This window comes from Cavia porcellus, unplaced genomic scaffold (genome assembly GCF_034190915.1).
Source record: "Cavia porcellus strain 051 isolate PalLab524CR breed Dunkin Hartley unplaced genomic scaffold, mCavPor4.1 scaffold_1, whole genome shotgun sequence".
NCBI lineage: Eukaryota > Metazoa > Chordata > Mammalia > Rodentia > Caviidae > Cavia > Cavia porcellus.
The window spans coordinates 134144909-134168143 of record NW_026947484.1 but is presented as its reverse complement, the minus strand read 5'-3'; the positions used below and the strand labels follow the sequence as shown (position 1 = coordinate 134168143).

Here is a 23235-nt window from a genome sequence, read left to right as displayed (position 1 = left end):
GCAAAAAAACTAAAATGCAAAGTTAAAAAGATTGTCATTAGCACAAAGAACTCTATCATTCTGTGCTATGCTTATCATCCCAGTAACCATGTACCTGGAACACTGACCACATAGGTATAGATTAATTAACTGAGGCATTGCCATAATGTTCTGTATGCACCATCACCTTAGTAACCTGTTTGCTGTGTCAACCTTTGTTCCCTTTGTGAGAGACAAATGATGCTGTGTCAACCTTTGTTCACTTTGTGAGAAACAAACGTTCCTGAAATTACTGGACCAAGGAAAGAACGGGCTAACTACCATCTGTGAAATGTCTCTAACCCCAAGCAAGGAGGAACAAAGGCCTTCCCCATTCTTGTTCTCCTCACATCAGCGGTTTAATCACTATGAAAATCTGTCAAAATTCTAACCCAGTTGCACAGCTTTGCAAACTTCATCTGTACTGTGCCACTGGTGCCAGCTTAAATAAAATGCTTCTTTTTAAAAGACATCTTGCACCCTTCTTGACAACATCACAGGGCTTGTTTTTGGGGTACAACAAATAGTTTGGGTTTTTAAAGGTTTATAAGTAGAGAATGTCTTCATAGTAAAAGATAATTTAAGACTTTTTATCCCACCAGTAAGAGGAAATTAAAAAGCAGATCAAGCTGGGCATGGTGACACATGTAATCTCAGTTACTTGAGAGGCTGAGGCAGAATGATTCTATGAGGCCAGTCTGGGCAATTTATTGAGATCTTATCTCTGAATTTTAAAAGGTCTGAGGATGTAGTTCAGTAGTACAGAATATGAGCCTGGAAGATGGGTAGAAATTTGAAGAAACTGAGCTTCAGGCTTTCTTCAAGTTTAGTATCCCTGACTCCCTAACAACCAGAAGTTTGAATCCCACTTGATGTTTTGTTACTACAGGACCAGATTAGCAGAGTGAGTGAGCTTGATTCAATTTTCCTAATTCCTCAAAAGCATACTTTTCAGTAAGCACACTGATAGGATTGCAACACAGGACAAATTCTGCCTTCTACTTGCCAAAATTGTTATAAATTAATGGGAAAGGGGGCCAGGGATATAGCTCAGTGGCACCATGCCTGCCTGGCAAGCACAAGGTCCTGAGTTTGAGTCACAGTACCCCTACCCCAAGGCAAAAAAAAAAAAAAAAGAAGAAAGAATCCAGGACTGGTAACATAGCCATAATATACTGTAAATATTGCCAAGGGCAAGGCAAAAGTTTTTCATTATTGAAAGACAATTCATAAGCTACTGATTCAAGAAAAAGACTAAGTCCAAGATTTAGGGAGTTTCCTGTGTCTTTTTTTTTTTTTTTTTTTTTTTTTTTTCCTAATACTGGGAATCAAACTCAGGACCTCATACTTGCCAGGCAGGGACTGTATAGCCGAGCTATACACCCAGCCTCTTTCTGTGATCTAGTGGGTCAAGAATATAGTCCAAGAAGGCAAAGTACCTAGGCATGAGAGTCATGGTGGAAGGGTTGGGCTAAATAAATGCAATGTGGTCAAAATAAAAACAAGTTTAACCATTCTGAGAATTTCTCACAGGCAAATGTAGACTTACATAAATAAGAAAGAGCAGTATTCTGCACACTAGTGCGTTGTCCCAGGTAAGAAGGAAAAGCATCATGAATCTAAGACACAAGAGCTTGTGTTAGCTGTGCATGGTGGTGATACATGCCTGTAATCCAAGTATGTGGGTGGCTAAGGCAGAAGATTCCAAATTTGATTCCAGCATGGAACTTAATGGCCTCAAAATGAAATAAGAAAAGGGATTGGGGGATAGCTCAGTGGGACAAAGAGGCGATTGTGGTGGTTGAAGTAGGTTGGTAGTGGGAAGCAAGTTAAGAGTCTGACAGCTACATGTTAGTGGTTGAAATATGTGTACACAGACCCCACACAGCATTTCTCCTGCTTAGTAGCCACTCCAAGAATTCAGAGAACTGTTCCCTGGGGAGTAGAATTGGGATAGAAAACACAGGTCCAAAAAACCTGTTTCTTGTGCAACAAAGCAAATTCACCATTTCCTGTCTCCTACTACAAAAGGCATTTTTGGTCAGAAGTGAGACATGGTCCCCAAGATATAGCAGGGAGATTTTTGTTTTTTTCTATGAAGGGCTTAAACCACTATCAGGCTCCTTGTGGAAAAGTACAAGTTCTCACTGATCATGAAACAAATAACTAATGGATCTCTAGGGAACTTTCTTTTTCCAGGCACTTTTAAGCTTAATTATAAGATCTTCATACATCTGTGAGGTCATCCTTAGATTCTAAAAATACATTAATTTTATTTGGCTACTTAAAAATGCAACAGCATTTCTCTGTGAGAGCCTTGAGAAATCAAGAGGCAACTACCAATCTTTATTATGTGAGACATTTTTACTTTACTATAGTATGGAATTACTATTAAAACAAACATGAATAAATTTGTCAAGGCCTTTGTTTCTGTTCCTTCACCTATATACACATAGATCCTACTTCAAAGGAACATACATGACATGCCATGTGTCAAAAGAAGACAAGCTTCTTGGCTGCTGGAAGATAAACCCAAGCTGGGGCCCTGCACTGAGAAATACCTTATCTCTCTCAGCCACCTGAGTGTCATGAAGAAGTGAGACAGCTAGAGACTCTTAGAGAAAGGCAGTAAATACTTTTTGACATTCCTTATTTTAAATATTAATAAATTTATTGCCTTAACATGAGATGACATTCTGTGGTAACATGTACCATTCTAGTGATATCTTCTAAATTTAATGAAGCTTCCAAGAATTTTAATATCTTCTGCAGAAAAGATGGTAAAGAAAGCATTCTGGTAGCAATTTAACATAATTTGAACCAACAACTTTATTTTTGGGCACTTCTTGGGAATTAAACCTAGGCTCTAGTTGGACTAGGTGAGTATTCTGCTGTAGAGCTGCAATCCTAGCCACACCAACAACTTTAAATCATAATCCTACTTCCAATAATTTTCTCTAAGTACATAATCAAAAATGCCAAAATATATGCTTAAGAATGTTCATTGTAATATGCATAGTTTTAAATAGTACACAAAATGTTGGCAAACATGGCAACCACATTATCAGACAACTATTTAAAGTGACATTTCTAGATATTTAATCGTATAGTGAAATGCTTAAAAAATAAAATGCACAATTTAAAGTTATTTTTATATTATCCCTAGGTTATTGGTCTTTTTGTTTGTTTGCTTGTTTGGGGTTTTTTTGGTGGTTGTGAGAGGGTCTTATTCTGTAATTCAGGCTGGCCTTGAAGTCACCATTGTAGCCTAGGCTGGCCTTAAACTCAGTGATCCTCCTGTTTCAGCCTCCCAAGTGCTAAGATTACTGGTGTCACCACCATACCCAGCAACCAGTTTGGAAAAAATATATATTTAACACATTTACATGCATGAAATTAGCTGTGGTACCAAATCTTTATGGAAGAACTAGAATTTATTTTTTTCTTTGTATTTTTAACATGATTTCCAGTTTCTCATTTTACATATAGAATAATCTTTTGAAGAGTTAGAGAACCTTTTTTTGGGTAGAGATTAATATTGAACTCAAGGCCTTATGATGCTAGACTTACATGTCTTCTACCACTGAGCTATGCTCCTAGTCCCAAGAACATTTGAAATACCCCTAAGGTGGCAGATTCCGAGCTAGAATTTACCATTTAATCCCCACAGCAATTGTGAGGTAGTTGAGGAACTGAGGCCCCTATTTAACCAACTTGCCCAGGGTGCCTGGATTCAAGCCCAGGAAACCAGCAGGCTTCCTGCTGCACCATGTGCCTTAGCTGCTGCAGCTCCTGCTGGGCTTTTGGGAGGCTTACAGTGCTGATCACCAATGAAAGAGTTGTGTGCAGGCTGGCCAAGAGCAAGGCTTTATTTTCCTTTCTAAATTCTTTATTTTCCTCTCCAAAAGTAGCAAACTTTTTGTACTAGGGTAAGAAACAGCCTTCTTCATGGCTAAGACTCAAGGTTCCATACTGATGCAGTTTTGCTCCACATGACTGCCCTCTCAGAGCCCATTTCCTCATGGCCACATATCAGCTGTCCAGCTTCTTGGTTTGGCATTTTGTCAGGTTTTGAGCAGGACAGGGCAGAACTGTACACCCCCACCCCTTCCAGCCAGCTGGCTCCCCAGTATCTTCCCTAGATACTAAAACAGGCTGTATGCTCTGGCTCCCTACTCAAACCAATGGTGGGGGGGGTGGTAAAAATATGCCAGCTATGTGAACAATCAGAAGAGTATCTGGCATCACATTTGATCTGCACTAACTTTATTTCAGTCAAATAGTGCCTCTCAGCAGCCAGGAGCCTTGGCACACCCTAAGCTTTAATGTTCATCTGGGTTCCCAGTACTGCCTTGGTGAGGGTTGCCCAGTCCCCAAGCTGACTCTGTTCCAGAAGGGTCCCCAGTGATACTAACTGTATTCCTCATGAAGGAGACAAGAGGTAGAATTTTTCACCACTAAGTCCTCTTCACTCAGTTCCTGTTTCTTCTCAGAGACAGAGACAGGAAGTTACTTGAATGGGATCACAGTAAGTCAGTGATAAGACTGGAACATGCCACCAATTCATTCCACCACCACAGTTTATAATTTAAAAACTAAGCTAGGCATGGTGATGTAGGCCTATAATCCTAAACAATTGGGAAACTGAGGCAAGAGGGTCACCGTGAGTCTGAGGCCTGCCTGGCCTACATAGTGAGTTCAAGTCTAGCTTGTACTACATAGAGATATTTTCTCAAAAAAAAGATTAAAGAAGTATTTAGTGAGTTTTATCTGGGAAGAGGAGACGGGGAATGGCACATGACACGCAAAGTAACAATGGAAATAACCTGGTTCTTTTTTATTTACTCTTTATGTAAAAGGATTATAGGTTCACAAAAGTTTGAGAAATACCAGGTTAAATAAAGTCAAACAGGTTATGTTACTGAGGATTTCTAAGAACCTGTAGTGTGCTCATGCACATTCTGAAGAGTTTAGAATAAAAGTATATTTTAAACACAGTTAACTGTACCAGGACTCCAGTGCACAAGCTTTGAGAAGCACTGCTCAAGGGTAAGCCCACTGGATCCAGTCAAGCGCCACAACAGGGCTTCACTTGTAATCCTAGCATTTAAGGAGGGTGAGGCAGGAGGGTCACAAGTTCAAGTCCTTCTTGGGCAATTTTGTGAGACCCTGTCTCAAAATATAAAAGGACTAGAGATATAACTCTGGTAGACTGCCCCTGGTTCAATACCAGTACTAAAAAGAAAGTCTTAATAGTCATCAGCCACTATCTTCAAAACTACGGCGCTGTAACAAACAAGGTTGTCATTCTGTAGTCTCCTGCCTGTACTTCACTATGGGTTTATGGTATTTTTCCACTTGCTGGTCAAAGTTCCTGGAAGAAAACCCTGCCTGGAAGAAGTTCACTGGAGTCAGAAGGTACTTTAGTGCCAGGTTTCTGGACTTAGTAGTGATAAAAGCAGCAGCACTGCCTCTAGGAAACAGGGAAGAATCATGATCTGTCCAGGCACTTTGGTTCCCTGTGGGCACTGGGTCATTACTGTCTCCCCTAGTTACCAAGGGGTGCCCTAAGCCTAGTTCCTCCCTGGTTTCTGGAAAAACCTCATCCGAAAATCCCAATGGGGAAGTTAACACAGTCACCATCTTCTGGGACTCACAGAAAGGGACTTCCTCATCCCATTCTTTGTTGCACAGATCTGGGAACAATTGCTTCTTGACCCTCAAATGATGGGAGGACAGCTGCTTTTCAAGGTTTCTAGGACAAGGAGAAAGGTTTTCTTTCTTGGTCTTCTTTGTGTCTCTGTCAGCTTGAGACTTACCAGCATTTTCCTGAGGAGATTCAAACACAACACCTTGGATTTTTGGCCTCCTTATCCTCTTTTCTAACAGCCAGAGAAATGCTGGTTTTTTAGGGGAGGTGCTCATGTACTGCTGTACTGAGTCTGGAATTAGGGGAATGGAGAGCATCGGGCTCAGGCTGTTTTGAAAGTAGTTCTGGCAAGGCTGTCGACTGACGATGGGTACCACCTGGCAAGGTTTCAGTGCAGCAACAAAGGCGCAGAGCTCAGTGTAGGAGGAATGGTCAGAGTAAGGGATGATGTGGATGTCAGGGTGCGATCTGTGCATTTGCCGGCTTGTGGGAAGGATGGCAATCGTAGGGTGGGTCTGGTTCCACCGCAGCATGGCAGAACGGCAAATCTCCATGTGTTCCACAGCATGGATACGACCAGCCTTCTCTTCCACTGTGAACACATCTGCCAGGCCCAGCAGCTGTACCAACTCCAGGCGCTGAGGACTCAATACTACCCAGGTCTGAAACTCCAGGGCCAGCTGTTCCAGCAATGACTCCTTTCCCAGGCTATAGAGCCCTGAATAATACAAAAGAATTGCAGAAAGTGAAAAAAGAGAATGAGGCTATTGGAGAATCCTAACAAAACAAGCAAATGTTTAGCAAAACAACCAAATGTTTAGCAATTCATGGGTCAACCTGGGGAATATATTAGGGAAGAGATGGCACCTGAACTGAACTGCGTGAAAGACAAGGGGCAAGGATACACAGAATCCACTCAGTCTTTCAGTTCAACAGAAGAAAGTATCTGTCAAGTATCAAGCACTGTGAAGATGAATAAACAATAAAAATGACTCAGCCCTTCAGGAATGCCATTTACTATATTTCCCAGAAAATGAGACCTAACCCAAAAATAAACCCTAGCACGATTTTTTCAAGGTACTCATAAGCCCAGCCTCCAAAATAAGCCCCCATTAAGGTCATCAGCCAGACAGACACATTTAGTATACCCATTGCAACACATGATGGACATACTGAATTATAAATAGTAATACATAAATATAATGATGACATTAATATTTAAATAAATTATAATTAAATATTTGTAAATACTCAAGCAGGAAACTTTGGATGAGAGGTGAATGCCTATATAAACAGATGAACTCAAAACTTATTGACACAAGTGATCAACAGGAATACAGCTACAATAATCAAATGATGTATGCACTGATAATGCACCGACATGATTGTCTCTAATATGAATCTACATAATGCAGTGCGTTGTGTTGTAACAAATGCACTTGCGTGAAACAGACTTAAAGGACTTGTGTGAAAGACAAATGTTTTCTGAATTTTAGGGCCCCAAATTTTTTGTTGCTTTGGTATGGACCATGATTCTTAACTGTCATCATTTTTGTTGCCACTTCTGTCTCATAAGTCTTCAATTAATACTTGATTTATGGAAACTGTGAAACCCAGCTTGCAAGAGGTCATGACTTAAATGAAGAATTTATGGAATAAAATTACTGACAGCTATGTTGGCTATGTACCACAAGCAGGCTACATGGACAAGAAGTGCTAACTTAAGGAGCACTAGCACTCTATTACTGGAGATAAGAGACTGGAGCCAATAGTTGTACAGGAAAGAGTTGTAAGATTTCAGTCCACATTTTAAGGTTTTGGAATTATGATGATGTTCTAGATGACATGACTGTATTTGAATAAATGTATACCACTGTACATGAAAAAAATAAGATATCTCCTGAAAATAAGCCCATTGTGACTTCTGGAGCAAAAATTAATGCAAGACTAGTTTATTTTGGGGGAATATAGTACACACAAACCCAGCAACAGTGCATTTAAGGTCGGTATTCGACATATGCACAATGTGAAAAAAGTACAAAAATAGTAGCTACCAGTTAATACAATTAGGTAAAATTTCTGGAAAATGACAGCTGAGTTATCTGTTACAACGATAGGTTATCTTGGCAAGGAAAGTTATGCTGGAAAACATTCTAAGAAGAACCACTTCAGTATTACTAAAGAAGTAACTGGTAAGGAATGACACGAACCTGGCAAACCAAGGTCATTTACTGTGGAAGAGGGGAATTTAATTCTGTCAGTAAAGAGAGTACTGCTGAAGGGGGGGATTTAATTCTGTCAGTAAAGCAAGAAAACAACTCACTATAACAAGGAATAATATCAGAGCAGAGTTGGGGGGGGAGCAACTGTTATTTAATGGCATGGTTGAAAAGAAGCCAATTGGAAGGCTCAGATATAAATGGAGAGGAGTGGACTCGGTGCACACCTGTAATCCCACCTCTCAGGGGCTGAGGCAGGAGGATCTGTGATTTCAAGGCCAGCCTTCACTATATTGTGAGACACTGTCTCTAAAAACAGAACAAAACAAAGAAATAAATGGAGTTGTGCATCTGGGTATGGTTATAAGTAACAAAGATAGGAGGTTTTTTTAACATTTGTTCTCAAATGCTTTCTGAACTCTATCCTCAACTAGACTGTGAATTTAAAAGAACATATATTTGTTTTACATCTTCTTTATTCTGTCTTTGGGCACAAATTTACCTGAGCTTCTGCTATGTATTCTTGTTTTTTGTTGTCTCTATACTAAATTACTAGACTCAACCCTCAAAGTCAAAGATCATATTTTGTTCATTTTTCTATCCTACTGCCTATTGGAAACTTTGTATTAGTAGGGACTTACATACATTTGCAAAATTAATCAAGCCCTACCATAACACCCTCCTAGCCAGCAATACTCCTCCAAAAAAGTTCTGCATACAAAATTTCAAGAACGGTTAGGGCTATTTTCCCATGAGCAGTTAAGCAATCCTGAGGGTAAGAAATATTTCTCAACCAATTTGATAATCATCCTGGAAAGTATATAATTTATTAAGGTATGTTTGCAATACATAATAATTACATTTATCTTGGGGAAATGGCACATACAGATGTATTTTCATCTTCTTTTTTAGTTCCTCTATCCCTTCCTGCCCTTCCATTATAATTTTTTTAGTGTTTTTGTTTAACCTCACTTTGAAACTCTTTCAGAGCTAAGATATGCCTTTTTAAAGTATTCATAATGTTCCTTTCTGTGGACTTATTATAATTTTGAAAGCAACCCAAAAAAATCACCTAGAACTAAATCTGTTACATTTTATAAAACAAAAAATGATTTTCACAAACTATCTCTCAAAACGACAACTCCAAAAAAAAAAAATCTCCCAAGTTTTTTTTTTTTTTTTGGTACCAGGGATTGAACTCATGACCTTGAGATTGCCAGGCAGGTGCTTATACCACTGAGCTAAATCCCCAGCTCTTCTCCCAAGTTTTTTAAAACTGTAGTGGGCTGGGGAGATAGCTCAGCAGCACAAGTGCCTGCCTGGCAAGTGTAAGATCCTGAGTTCAATTGTCAGTACTAAAAAAGATAGAAAAATAAATAAATTATACTGGTGATTGTATCCAAGGCCTTCCCATTGAGCTACATCCCTGGTCCTTTTTGTTTGGAAATAGAGTTGTGCTAAGTCACTAACTTGCCCAATCTGGCCTCAAACTTTCAATTATCCATCCAGCATTAAATCACTGGACTGCACCACCATGCTGCTTTTCCAAAAAGTTTTGTACCATTGTGAAATTACTAGAAAAAGGAAACAGTTGTTTACTTAGTGCATCTAATTTAAAGCATAACACTCATATCCTGGACTACAAGACCCTGGCTCAAAAAAATAAATCATTAAAGAAATAATTAAATAAATTGCTGGGCATGATGGTGCATGCCTGTAATACCAGCACTAGGGAAACTGAGACAGGAGAACTCTGTGAGTTTGAGCCCCGCCTAGGCTACACAGTGAGTTCAAGATCAGTCAAAATTACATATCAAGCCCCTGTCTCAACCCCACCCCATTAAATATAGACTATGGGGAAGTTAAAAGTACTATAAAAGATGAAAAGGTTGGATTGATACAGGGGGTTAGTAATTGGAAATGTGGAAGAATGGCAATCAGGTGTCAATTTTAAACAAGGTGTTCAGGGTAGGTTTCATGGAGAAAGTGAGAGATATACGAAGAATTGAAAGATATAAGAACTAGAGGTTCACTTACTATGAAAAAAAAAAAAAGAAAGATATAAGAACCCTCAAAGAGGGCTGGGATTTAGCTCAGCAGCATAAGCACCTGCCTTGCAAGCAGGCAGTCGTGAGTTTGAACCCCAATACTAATTAAAAAAAAAAAACCCTCAAAGAACCTAGATTTGCTATCTATGGGTGAGAAGAAAAGGAAACGACTCACCTATTTTTATGTTATGTTGTGGGTGCCTTCGAATGAGCTGGATAATTTGGTGGGCAGCTTCTTGTCGGGAAGGAAGAACCAGGGCTGGGTTGCAATTGGTATTGTCTAAATATAAAGTATGGATCTGCTTCCCTAGTGCCAGGGCTGGATACTTCAGCATGGATGGTGTATATCGAAAATCGCCTGGAAGAACATATTAGAGAGAGTCAGAGACAAAAAGGTAAAAATAACAAGGATACCTTGTTATCCAACAATGATAGGCATTTACTTACTAATCTGTAAAAAAACTGTCATGTGCACTAAACTGTGTGATACAGCTTCTTTGTGGAAATGTGTCCACCCAGTTCCTATTTTTATTTACATACTCTTTACAACATTTGGACCATCAAAGATGGGAAATTAGTTGAGAAGGATCACTGTTCTTATATGGGGTGATGATAGAAAACCTTTGGTTTTCTTTTATGAGTGAAGGTTGCTCAAAGTTGTATCTTAGCTGGAAAGTGGGAGGAAAGTGTTGTGAGGCTCACCTGTGTAAAGAATCGTTCCAAAGTACCCTTCAAAGAGAAACATCACAGAACCAGGGCAGTGATTGGCATCCATGAGGGTTACAGTCATAGTCTCTCTTCCAGTTTCATCTAGAGGTAACACATGGCTCTCACCAACTTCCAGCACTCTGATCCACCGCTTAGACACCTGGGAAAACAGCTGGTTATCCCAATGGCCGCAGACACCAACCCTGCAGGATCAGAGAATATGCCTTTCTCTTCCCACTTCCTCACCCAACTTTTATTTAGTTTTCAATTAAGAATTTGAAAGTAGTCTCAAATTTGCTCCAGATCATAATAATCCCTTGGCAATGGTTTAAAAAAAAAATCCAGCCAGATTCCCACACCAATAAAATTTACGATGAATTGGGGGAGAGAGGAATGAATAAGGGCTGGAGAACCTGTATTTATCCAGCACATTGGATGAATTCTTTACATTGCCCGAATTCAAACCGAGGGCTTTGCACGTTACGCAAGCATTCTCCCACTGAGTCACATCCCCAGCCTAAATGGATTTTTAAGGCAAATTTGATAAACACTGGTCTAGCTTAAGTGAAAGAGTAGGAATAATTCTCTTGGCTGAACTCAATGATCTTCCCAGCTCAGAGCTAAAAAAAAATATCTCCAGTAGGCCTGTTGGAAGTCACACACCTATTCTGAGCTAAAGATGCAATTCTGGGCTCAAACAATTCCTGAATTTGCAAAAATCAATCCCTAGTCCCCATTCAGTGATTTCAAGGTTATGAACACATCATAAGGTCCCACCCAAACGCCTGGACCACCTCTCGGAGGCCAACTTCAGCTCCGTACCTGTAGTTGACGATGCAAGAGGTGGGCAGTGATTGGGGAGCAGTAGAGGGGCCGGGCCCAAGTGCTAGACAGGCCCACCGTGTGGTCCGAGTGCATGTGCGATAGGAAGAAGATCCGTGCGGCCCCAGCCCGGCGAAGGCTCCAGAAGTCCACAGCAATGGGTGTATGGGGGATCAGGACCCCGTTCATGGTGGTGAGGCTGGAGTCACCCGTGGGGGGTTCTCGGTGACTGCGCTTCTGCGTGTGGATTGCACAACAACGCCGAGACCATGCTGGGGCAAAAACAACGTTAGTGCCCCTAAAGGAAAGCCAACTCAGATGAGGACGAAGGCACAACACTGAGCAAAGAAGGAAGTGACCGTGCTCTGGGGTGTCCGGCAGCAAGACCCCACCTTGCGAAAAGCGCACACATAGCGCCACTCCCACCCGCGCGCGGGAATGGAGGCTGAGCCGGCAGTCAAAGCGCGCGCTGCTGGGCGGAGACAGGCCAGAGTAGCAGATCCCCGATAGTCCGCCGCAGTTTCTACTGAGCCGCGCAGCAGCGCCCGGAGGTGAGAGGTTGGGGGAAGGGCACTCTAAGGTCGAGGCCTGAACTGAGCTGTGCGGTGGCACTGAGAGTGGCAGCTGCTCCGAGAGGCTTCTCGGCGAGCGGGCGGGACTTCCGCCGAAAGCGTGAGTGGGCCCTTCGGTGACTGCAAAGGTTAGAAGGGCTGGCCCTGGAGAGGGAGGGGTCTGCGGCCTGTCGGGCCAGGTGGGAAATCCCTTAGGGACTGAGAGCCCGAGAGGTCTGTGGGCGGGGCGAACAGCTTGCAGGTTAAAATTCAGGGTCTGTAGGGCTCGGGGCATGGAAGAGAAATGAAGTATAGGTGTCAGAGCGAATAGGTTCCTGCCTTGAGGAAACCAAGGTTGGGGCGAGATCTCGCCTTTAGGGTTTCTTTCTTTCTTTTTTTTGACACAGGGTCTCGCTATGCAGTTCGGGCTGACCTTGAGCTCACTTTGTAGCCCAGGCTGGTCTCGAACTCGCAACGATCCTCCCACCTCAGCCTGCGGAGTGTTGGGATTACAGGCATGAGCCGCCACGCCCGGCGTCTTTAGGGTTTTCACTGACCTACATTTCCTTTACTCAGACTCCCGCCTCGGGACTCGGAGCCTGCAAGTTACCGAGGGATCTGTGGGAACTGCCCAGAGAGTGTTGGAGAAAATGCCGTACTTCGGCTCGGAGGACGTGGTGAAGGAACTGAAAAAGGCTCTGTGTAACCCTCACATTCAGGCTGATAGACTGCGTTACCGGAATGTCATCCAGCGAGTGATTAGGTATCACCTGCCTGTTTTAGCGTCCCAACCTCCACCCAGCCCAGCCCACCTTGCATTTTCCATCAGCTCTCCACCCTGAAACAGTAAATGAACTTTCTCACAAGGTCTTAACCTGCTCTTCTGGAATGCTATCTCAGTCTTGTGGAATCTTTTACTCACTTGAGTAGTTTCCTTTATGTCACGAGCTGGAACAATTACACACTGCTGACTCCTGGATCTATAATATTATCTAGTACAGATCTCCATTTGTAGCTTTAGAATCATAAATCCCACTGTCCGCATGGCATTTTCACCTAGCTAGTTCATCAAAGGTATGGCAAAAATAACACTAGTATTTTCCCTCCTTCCGGAACCTGTTCTTCGGCTTATTTTTATATTACCAGCCAGCCTTCTAAGCTTGCCAGTCAACCATGATGACTCCTGATCCTTCACTTCTCGTGTCTGATGGTATCAATAATTTTAAATATCCCCTTTTTCTTATCTTTTTTATTGGCACTTTCGTTGTTTTGGTTTATTACCAAAGCCAACTAGTAACTTACTAGTGGGTCACCTTGCCTCTGGAATTCATTTAGAATTTTTCCATTATTCAAATCTGAACACATAACTTGTGCGTACAGCTCTGATTTACATACCTTAATATGCACAAAAGACCCTTGGAGTGCTTGCTTGTTTTTCTACTTTTTTTTTTTTTTTGAGACAGGGTCTAGCTACATGGTTCAAACTGACCTTGAACTCACAACAGACCTTCCGCCACAGCTTCCTGAATGCTGAGATTACTGGTGTGCACCACCATGCTTGGCTGTGTTTTTTGTTGTTGTTGTTGTTTTTGTTTTTTGTAAATGCAATTCAACTGTTGATTGTGATTTCAGTTTGGGTGAGGTAAAACACAGGAATCTGTACCTTAAACAGATACCTCAGCTAATTCTAGTACTTTGGGTTCACAGTTTGAGAAACAGTGATCTATAAAATACAGTCCAAACTTCTTACCATTCACCTGAGGATTGCACTGTTAATTCAACTACTTGTAGATTCTCAAAAGAATGTTCTTTTCTTGTTCATGTCTACATGCCTCATAGCATACATCATTAACTTTATTACGTCTGCTTAATAAGCTTCTTGATCATTCAGCTGAAGTATCACTTCTATGAATAAATATTTTTTGACTTCTCTGTTTTGTTAGCCCTTGGATCCCCTCTGTATCTTGTACATTACTTCTGTTTAAATATTATCTAGTATATTGTAACTTGTGATGTTCTCTAGCTCTGTAATTAAACTTGAGTTCATACAGGTCTAAGACTATACATTCTTCCAGATTATGTCTCCAGAGCATATCTCTGGAATGTGAAACGTGAATTTCATTGGCATGTACTGGGGCTTCAACAAATGATGAACAAGTAGAATAACAGTGTTTATTGTATGCTCATAGTATTTAATATTGTGTACCATAATAGGCAAGATAGAACCAGTTGCATTCCTGTAAGAGATAACAATCTATGCTGGTGATGGCTCAGCAGCAGTATCTGCCTAATAAGTGCAAGGTCCTGAGTTTGATTTCCAGTATCAAGAAAAAAAAGAGAGATTGCCAACTAGTTAGATAATTAGAGTATGTATGCATAAAATTTCCATTGCAGACTGAAGACGATATTTTATTTCTTGCAATTGTATTTTGGTTTCAGGCACATGACTCAGGGCTTGGACATGTCTGGTGTTTTCATGGAAATGGTAAAGGCCAGTGCCACTGTAGATATTGTTCAGAAGAAGTTGGTTTATCTGTACATGTGCACTTATGCACCTCTGAAACCAGATCTAGCTCTCCTGGCTATCAATACACTGTGCAAAGACTGCTCGGACCCTAACCCAATGGTGAGAGGGTTGGCACTGCGGAGCATGTGTAGTCTGAGGTGAGCACTCTCTTCTCTGCTTGGTCTCCAGTGGTTGATATACCCAGAAGGCCATAAGGCAGGTTTCTAGTGATGATAATTTATTTGAGCTCTTTACTATTAAGGAAAACACTTTGAACTCAACTCAGATTTTCAGCCATTACTTTGGCTTAGTAAACTGTATCATGGTTTTTGATTTTCTTGTTTTTTAAATTTTTATTTTAGTACGTGTTTGTAATACATAATGATTATATTCATCATGGGAAATTGGTATATGTATGTAAGATATCTTAATTTTTTTTTTTACATCCTTTATTATCCTTTCCTTCATACGGCTTTATTAAAGGCAATTTTCCATTTTCATGCTTGATAAAATAGTCCTTGGTTTTGGTTAAAGATCTTTAACCAATTATTACTATAGCAATTTTTGCTGCTTATACAGTGTTACTCCACTTGAAAAGTCAAATGATCATTTTTAAAGTTTGGTAGAGGTTTTTTTGTTAATTCCTTGTAATCTGATAGATATACATTCAGAAATGTAAATACTCTTGTTATATGAAGGAGCTTAATTATATTAAAACTAGTATTTCAGGATCTTACTGACTTCAAGATCTTTTGCTTAGGCTGCCTGGTGTACAGGAGTATATCCAACAGCCTATTCTCAGTGGCCTGCGGGATAAGGCCTCCTATGTCAGGAGAGTGGCAGTCCTTGGCTGTGCCAAAATGCACAATCTTCATGGAGACTCTGAAGTGGGTAAGTTCAGTGTAATTCACCATGATCAGTATTTATTCATGTCTCCATTATGTATCTGATTTGTAAAAGATACTGTAGCTTTGGTAGAAAATACTACTATGGCTTCACTTTGAATGTCTCTTTAAGTAGGATGCAAAGTTTGATATTTTCTGATAGAAGAGTTCTTTATGTGGGATCCAAGTAAGATTCTTTGCATCAGCTACTTACAACAGCCTGGTGACAACAGTTTTACTTTGTACTTTTTTCTTTTTTAATTTTTTTCAATCTCTTTTTGTTTTTAATTTCAATTCTTTTATTTTTTTCTCCCCTTTACTCTGTGAAGGTAATGTCTTGCACTTTGTTATTGCATTTATTATTTTTTGTAGCAGAGAAGTTATCTTCATTTGCCTGCAGCTGTTTCTCTGGTTCCATTCCTGTAGCTCTGAAGCTTTTCTTTATCTGAGATCTTTATTTTTCTTTATAGATGGTGCATTGGTACATGAGTTATACAGCTTACTGCGGGACCAAGATCCAATTGTGGTTGTGAACTGCTTAAGGTCTCTAGAGGAAATTTTGAAACATGAAGGAGGTGTTGTCATCAATAAGCCCATCGCTCACCATCTCTTAAATAGGTTTGGATGCCTCATTGCTCTTTTTATTATGTTCTCTGTACCCTGGTAGGATCTTGTTGACACGTTGAATTAAGGAGAACTTTTGGACAGCTTTGTATAGGGTGGAAAAGAAATTAGTTAACTTCCTTACATTTCACTGAATTTCTTTTATTTGCCTTAGTTTCCTTGACCTATTGACATGGCAGAAGCATCTTATAGGAGTAGGATATTCCCCTTCAGTCATTCATTAAGCCATCTATGGTTTCTTAAAATGTAGGGAATCTGGATCTAGTATATTCTGGTCCTGTGTAAATGCATCTTGGAACTTAAAGACTATCTTTTGTTGACTTTAAATAGTATGTAAAGAGAATGATTTGGGTATGGTGTAGCCTATTTTTAAGAATTCTCACCTGATATGATGAACAGCTGCCTGGCTCATGGAAGTACATGGAGGTGGTTCTAATTTTGTTGGTAAAATAGTGCTTTTATTTTCTTTCCTGGACAGAATGTCGAAACTGGACCAATGGGGCCAGGCCGAAGTATTGACCTTTCTGCTCCGCTACCAGCCTCGCAGTGAGGAGGAACTGTTTGACATTCTCAATCTGTTGGATAGCTTTCTCAAGAGTAGCAGCCCAGGTGTAGTCATAGGAGCCACCAAACTTTTTCTGATTTTGGCCAAAAAGTTCCCCCATGTACAAACTGATGTACTTGTAAGAGTCAAGGGACCTTTGCTAGCTGCCTGTTCTTCTGAGAGCAGGGAGCTCTGTTTTGTTGCCCTCTGTCATGTGCGCCAGATCTTGCATAGTTTGCCTGGTCACTTTAGCAGCCACTACAAAAAGTTTTTTTGCTCCTACTGGGAGCCCCACTATATCAAGCTACAGAAGGTGGAGGTGCTGTGTGAACTGGTGAATGATGAGAACGTGCAGCAGGTACTTGAGGAGCTTCGAGGATACTGCACTGATGTATCTGTTGACTTTGCACAGGCTTCCATCTTTGCCATTGGTAGGTATCTGCTGCTTTTTTTTCCTTAGTTCCTAGACCAGCCAGCTGGAAAGCTATAATAAGAGGAACTATAGAGGGTAAAAGAGAAGGAATCTTGTTTCAGAGATAAAATACCATTTAACAAAGAACTGCATCAATGATTACAGCAAGGAGGAAAGATTTTTTTGTTTATCTTTTCCAAGATAGAAAATACAGGTAACTCAAACTATAGTACTTAAAATTTATGTCTTTTGTTTTCTTCTATCCCAAATGCTTTCTTTTTTTTCCACCTTACCATAGTCATGTAAGGCAGTCAAGAAAAGTGAACAGATGTTATTAACTTCATTTTGGATTTGTTTGTTTGTTTGTTTGTTTTGAGAAAGTTTCCCTGTATAGTTCAAGCTGGCCTTGAACTCATTATGTAGCCCAGGCTGGCCTCAAAGTCTTGACACTCCTACCTTAGCCTCCTGAATACTATGATTACAGACATATGCCAGGACACCTGGCTTACTGTGAAGGCACAAAAAAAATTATTAAATTTCCAAAAGATCATATAGTTTCTGAACTGGACTTAGAAACTAGCTGTCCTGCCTCAAAATGCTGTGTCAATTCACCAGCCATTAATTGAGCTTCTGTTACAATGTTTCTACAGCATTGATTATAGACCAATACAAAAGAATTCCTAGATTTCAGAGGCTATTATGCTACGCAGTCTGGAACTTAAAAGGCTGGCGTGACTCAAAGGTGAAAGAAGCTAGGGAGTTGTGGGGCTTGAAGGAGGAAGAACCCTTGTATTTGAAATAAAGTATGGTTATTAGGGGTAGAGAAGAGAGACGAAAGAGGAGAGAAGAAATCCTTGTGGTTGAGAGACTGCTGTCAAGTTTCCCCAGAAGGATATCCCTGTACGGGCGTGACACAGCAGAAAAGGTGCCTCAGATCTGGCTTGTAAATACCTTGTTTTATGGGAAATTCTTTTACCATGAAATTCTAATTTTTTACTGTTCAATTTTTTAAAATGGATTTGTTTTTACCAAAATTCCCTTTGTAGCAAATTTAGATTCTTACTTTATTGAATAAGGAATGGTTTTGTTTTATGAATCTCTGATTGTGTTCATCTTTGATGATAAGAAATGATTTTCTAGTGTGGTGACTTAATAGTTCTTTACCTTTCCTTCCTCCATAGGTAATATTGCCAGGACTTACACAGATCAATGTGTACAGATTCTCACAGAGTTGCTGGGGCTCCGACAAGAGCACATTACCACAGGTAAAGGATATGTTTCTAGGATTTTTTGTTAAGTGCCTGGCCTATAGGGTAGTTGCTCACAAATTTTTTGTTCAGTGAATAATATAGAGGTTTAATTTTTTCTTTGCATTATCATATGATGCTATCAAAGAGACATAGAATCTGTAGATATAATAGGGTAGAATCTTCAGGCTCTCTTGAGTTGACAGGCTGTACTATAGATAATGAAGGTACAGGATGACTGTGTTTATTTTCCCCATCATTACCCACCCTACCCCCTTTTTTGGTTTTTGACTTTGTGGCGGTTTATTCTAAGCAGTTGCTTCTAGGCTTGAGACTTAGGTGAGGCAAGTATAGTGCCTGTCATGCAAAATTTAGGAAGGTGCTCACTGTTAGTTTCATGCAATTGAAACCCATTAAATTAAATTTTGCATTTTAGATACCTAACTTGCCTCAATACATTCCCAGTCCTTGTGGCTCTTTTATATGTCTGCTGAGTATCATTCCACAGCAACACTATGCACTACATTTGCTTATAGTGGTTTTTCATATGTCAGTTCATTTATGTCCATGTCAATCGGATAAGAGTAACATTCATGCAAGAAATTACTGTACATTCCTCAGGTAATCAGTGACCACTCACCAAAAACCTGTTTTACAGAAATTCACCCAGAACTCTAGTCTGAATGCATGATTCTTCTTAAAATTCTTGCTTACATGGAAGCTGTAACCGTGTACTCTTATGTCATGGGCTGTGTTTTAGTGGTGGTGCAGACTTTCCGAGACCTGGTTTGGTTGTGTCCTCAGTGCACTGAAGCTGTATGTCAGGCCCTGCCCGGTTGTGAGGAGAACATTCAAGACAATGAGGTAGAGTATTTTCTCTTATTTCCAGGCATACAGGGAATGCTTAGGATCTGGCCTTCTGGAATAGGCTAATTCTTCTTTGTACTTTGTGCCTGAAGTGGAGATTGGTTGCACCTTGGATTCTCTTTTGAATGTAAATGACATATAAATTATAAAAACAGGATTTATGTGTTGTTTTTATCATAAATTCTGTGATATCATTGGTCTACAGCACTATTTTGAATCAATGATCTAGGCCATGGAGTTTTCAGTTAGAATGAAAATCCAAATCATCTGTGGAAGTTTTACAAAAATTTGGCTTTCACCTAAAGTCTGCTCAATTAAATATTTAAGGAATCAATTTAATATTTTTAAAATACTTCACAGATAGCTTCTATCTCAATGTGTAGTCTAGAGTAATAACTACTTTCATGAGAGCTTTAGAGAAATTCATTCAGTATCTTCTACTGAAACATTAAATCCCAAATAGGACCAGAGGACCCAAAGCTGAAAAGGCCTTGCTTATTACTTATTCACCCTGAGTTATGAATGTTTTGAGTTTCTTGAGCATTAGAACTTCGTTCCTGTTTGTTGTAGAGAGTGTAGTTGGGGGGTGGGAAGGATACAGGTAACAATGCCAGTTAAAGTAAATAAAGGATTGAGCCAGGTGTGGTGGCTCATGCTTGTAATCCCAGCACTCAGGAGGCTGAGGTGGATCGTTGCAAGTTCAAGACCAGCCTGGGCTAAAAAGTGAGCTCAAGGCCAGCCTAAACTGCATAGCGAGACCCTGTCTCAAAACAAGACAAAAAGTAAATAAATAAATAAATAAAGGATTGTATCTTTTTTGCTGGTACTAGGGGAAAAGCGAAAACGGTCATTCTTTCTGTCTCCTATTTTGGCCAGCCAAGGCTTGAGCCTTCCTGTTCCTTCATTTGTAGGGGAAACAGGCACTTATTTGGCTACTCGGGGTCCATGGAGAAAGAATTCCCAATGCTCCTTATGTTTTAGAGGACTTTGTGGAAAATGTGAAGTCCGAGACATTTCCTGCTGTTAAGATGGAGCTCCTCACTGCACTGCTGCGCCTGTTCCTCTCACGTCCTGCAGAGTGCCAAGACATGCTGGGGCGCCTGTTATATTACTGCATAGGTAGGTTTTTCAAAAGGAAGTAGTGCTTGCCATGACCCATAGTACAAATTTTCACACCCTGCATTATGTGGGACCTGAGGAGAAAATGTTAACCAAAAAAAAAAAAAAAAAAAAAAAAGAAAATGTTAATACTTGCTAGATTTCTTCCCTCTTTCTTTCTTTGTTTTTTCTACTATGGCTAGCACAAGGGAAGAGGAGAGTGTTTTTGTTTTAATTAATTCAGTCTGTTGTTTTATCTCAGAGGAAGAAAAGGACATGGCTGTACGAGACCGAGGCCTCTTCTATTATCGCCTTCTTTTACTTGGCATCGATGATGTTAAGCGGATCCTGTGTAGTCCTAAATCAGACCCCTCTCTTGGACTTTTAGAGGATCAACCAGAAAGACCTGTAAATAGTTGGGCTTCAGACTTTAATACTCTGGTGCCAGTGTATGGCAAAGCCCACTGGGCAACTATATTTAAACACCAGGGGACAGATCACTGTGGCCCAGAGCTTCCTCATACTGCATCCTTTGCTGCAGCAGGTAAGAATAATTCTTGTTTTGCATTATGTCATGATAAATCTTTTATCTTTTTCAATGAGTGGTAAGGAGTACCTTAGCTAAATCAAATCTTAACTGTTACCCAAATTTGAAACCTTTGTGAGCCAGAGAGAAGTTCATCATTGGTTGTTTAAACTGTTTATCCAAAGACAGAAGGCACATTGTTTACTTTTAGGAGTGTAGATTAAAAATGTAATTCATACAGGGTAAGAACTTCTCTTATGCAAGCTCTCTGACTCTTTTAGGACAGCTGATTTCTGAAGAGAACAAGGAACGAGTACAAGAACTCCCAGATTCTGAAGCTCTTATGCTAATCCCTAATTGCCAGTTTACTGCTGAATATTTTGAGAAAACTTGGCTTAGCCTTGAAGTTGCTCATCAGCAGATACTGCCTTGGCAGGGAGAAGTTCATCCTGACACCCTCCAGATGGCTCTACAAGTAGTGAACATTCAGACCATTGCAATGAGCAGGGTTGGAGCTCAGCCGTGGAAAGCCTACCTCAGTGCTCAAGATGCCACTGGTTGTCTGTTCTTAACAGAACTGCTGTTGGAGCCTGGGAACTCAAAAATGCAAATTTCTGTGAAACAAAGTGAGACAAGGACTGAGATACTGAGCCGTTTTATTTCTGTATTAGAAACTGTGATTGGAACAATTGGAGACATGAAATCATAGCAGATTCTTAATGCTTTTCCTGAGTGAGGCAACTGGGTATCAGAATTCCTTAGTTTTTGTTAATAGAACTGCTTATAAACCCAGATAACACCAGATGCAAAGGAGAATGGAAAAATCTGGAAATCAGGATTCTTAGCTGGGCTTGGTAGCTCATGCCTGTAATCCCAGCACTTGGGAGGCTGAGGCAGGAGGATCATTGTAAATTCAGCTCCAGCCTGGGCTACAAAGTGAGCTTGAGGCCTGTTCAAACTGCATAGAGACCCTGTCTCAAAAAAAAAAAAAAAAAAGAAAAAGAAAAGAAATCAGAATTCCTGTGTTTTTTGTCCAAAGATCACTGACTTACTCTCTTTATGCCATTTGTGACTGACCCGGTTTGTCCCTGATGATGTTAGGAAGAGGTGGGGATGGGTTGAGGACAGGATTAGGACTTTTTTCCTAATCCATTTTGGGCGTTGTATTATTTATGAAAGATGCCTGCCAATTGTGGAAACCGATGGGGCCCACCTCTTCTTTTATTAAACCGACTATTGGCACATTTTTAATCGTGCTTCTTAGACCAGGCTTCAAAGCGGCAGCTAAATACCTCTAGTGTGGCATCTAAAGTACCTCTTCAGTCTCATGTTTAGCCACTCCCCAAACACATTCTCTTCTGACAAAAGCAAACCACTTATTTCTGGTTTGGAACATTTTCTCACCCTTATATCCTCTTCAGTTAATACCTGGTTTATCTGTCAGTGTTCAACTCAGCATTGCACTCTTTCAGAAAGTTTTGTGTGACCCTCACTGGAGGTCTTATTCAAGCAACAAAGCTACTAGTGCATATACCTTGTACTAATTGTTTTCTTGTTATTTACCCTCACTTTTTATTTTATTCATGCCCAACCACATTTTATTCATTGAGGCCACTTACAACAACAAATATAATAAAATAATGCTATAATATAGATAAGATCTAACTATCCAGAAAGAGAAAAGTAAAGATAACAGCTATGACCAATTGGGTCAGGGATAGGAAAATACACAAATGTTCAGGCTATATATAGGTCAACACACAGTTAAGGTTCATTGTTGGCTCTATAAGTGACTTGGGAGTCAGAATGATGGAAATAGTTGTGTAATTGTCATTGGCGAGGAAGAAACACTCCAATATTAAGTTTCTTCAAAAAGGAACTTACAAGTAGTTTCATGTAGGTGTCACAAAATGATATTTAGTAGGATTCTAAACAAATTCAATAGAGTTTCACACAACTATTATCATGTTCATCAATGAAAGCAGAAAGCACAATTAAACATGGATGTTAATTAAGGCATTTCTTTAAGGGTTTAATGTAATCTAAATTTATTGTCTTCATTATCCAGCTAAGTTGAAGAACTTCTATGTAGGTTTGTAGGCTGCATGTCTTTCAGTTAGTTTTTTACCGATCATTTCCCTCAATGAGGCTCCTCATAGAAGTAGATAACAGACAGTATTGAATTTTCTAGTAAGGACCTAGGTTTTGTGGGTTATTAAAGGGTCTCTCCCACTGGAGAATCATCCCTCCTCCCCACTGGATAATCTCAGTGTAGTAAATACCCTACTTTCCTTTATCTCCACAGTGCCTGCCACAGTACTACTCAGTAAATATTTATTGAAATCTATAATTAGATTCTGAGAATGATGTTTAAATGTATTATATTGTATCAACTGTACAGAAAATAATAGAATTCCATCTAGACCAGGATTTCTTAAAAGTGGTAGTATTAGCCAGGCATGGTGGTACCTGCCTGTAATTCCAGCACTTGAGAGGCTGAGGCAGGAGGAT

At 40.1% G+C, this 23235-nt stretch overlaps 2 protein-coding genes across 6 annotated transcripts; one reads left to right on the top strand and one right to left on the bottom strand.

Annotated features, from left to right (window-relative positions):
• Positions 1–2829: 2829 nt before the first annotated feature.
• On the bottom strand, positions 2830–11654 carry Dclre1b (DNA cross-link repair 1B). 2 transcript variants are annotated; one of them, XM_003479012.5, is made up of 4 exons: positions 11466–11654; positions 10638–10803; positions 10111–10293; positions 2830–6386 (listed from the first exon to the last, which is right to left on the bottom strand). In XM_003479012.5, the coding sequence occupies exons 1-4, from the start codon at positions 11652–11654 to the stop codon at positions 5323–5325; spliced, it is 1602 nt and encodes a 533-aa protein (XP_003479060.1). In that variant the 3' UTR covers positions 2830–5322. The 2 variants fall into 2 exon arrangements, with proteins under 2 accessions (XP_003479060.1, XP_063111789.1); XM_063255719.1 differs by having other exon boundaries at positions 10638–10846; positions 11466–11631.
• A 228-nt stretch (positions 11655–11882) lies between these two features.
• Ap4b1 (adaptor related protein complex 4 subunit beta 1) lies at positions 11883–21968 on the top strand. 4 transcript variants are annotated; one of them, XM_063255736.1, is made up of 11 exons: positions 11883–12016; positions 12593–12779; positions 14456–14680; positions 15283–15413; positions 15877–16024; positions 16509–17005; positions 18168–18251; positions 18994–19097; positions 20012–20219; positions 20461–20742; positions 21006–21968. In XM_063255736.1, the coding sequence occupies exons 2-11, from the start codon at positions 12667–12669 to the stop codon at positions 21431–21433; spliced, it is 2220 nt and encodes a 739-aa protein (XP_063111806.1). In that variant the 5' UTR covers positions 11883–12016; positions 12593–12666; the 3' UTR covers positions 21434–21968. The 4 variants fall into 4 exon arrangements, with proteins under 4 accessions (XP_063111806.1, XP_023417009.2, XP_063111801.1 ...); XM_023561241.2 differs by having other exon boundaries at positions 11982–12165; XM_063255731.1 differs by having other exon boundaries at positions 11986–12137.
• Positions 21969–23235: the final 1267 nt, after the last annotated feature.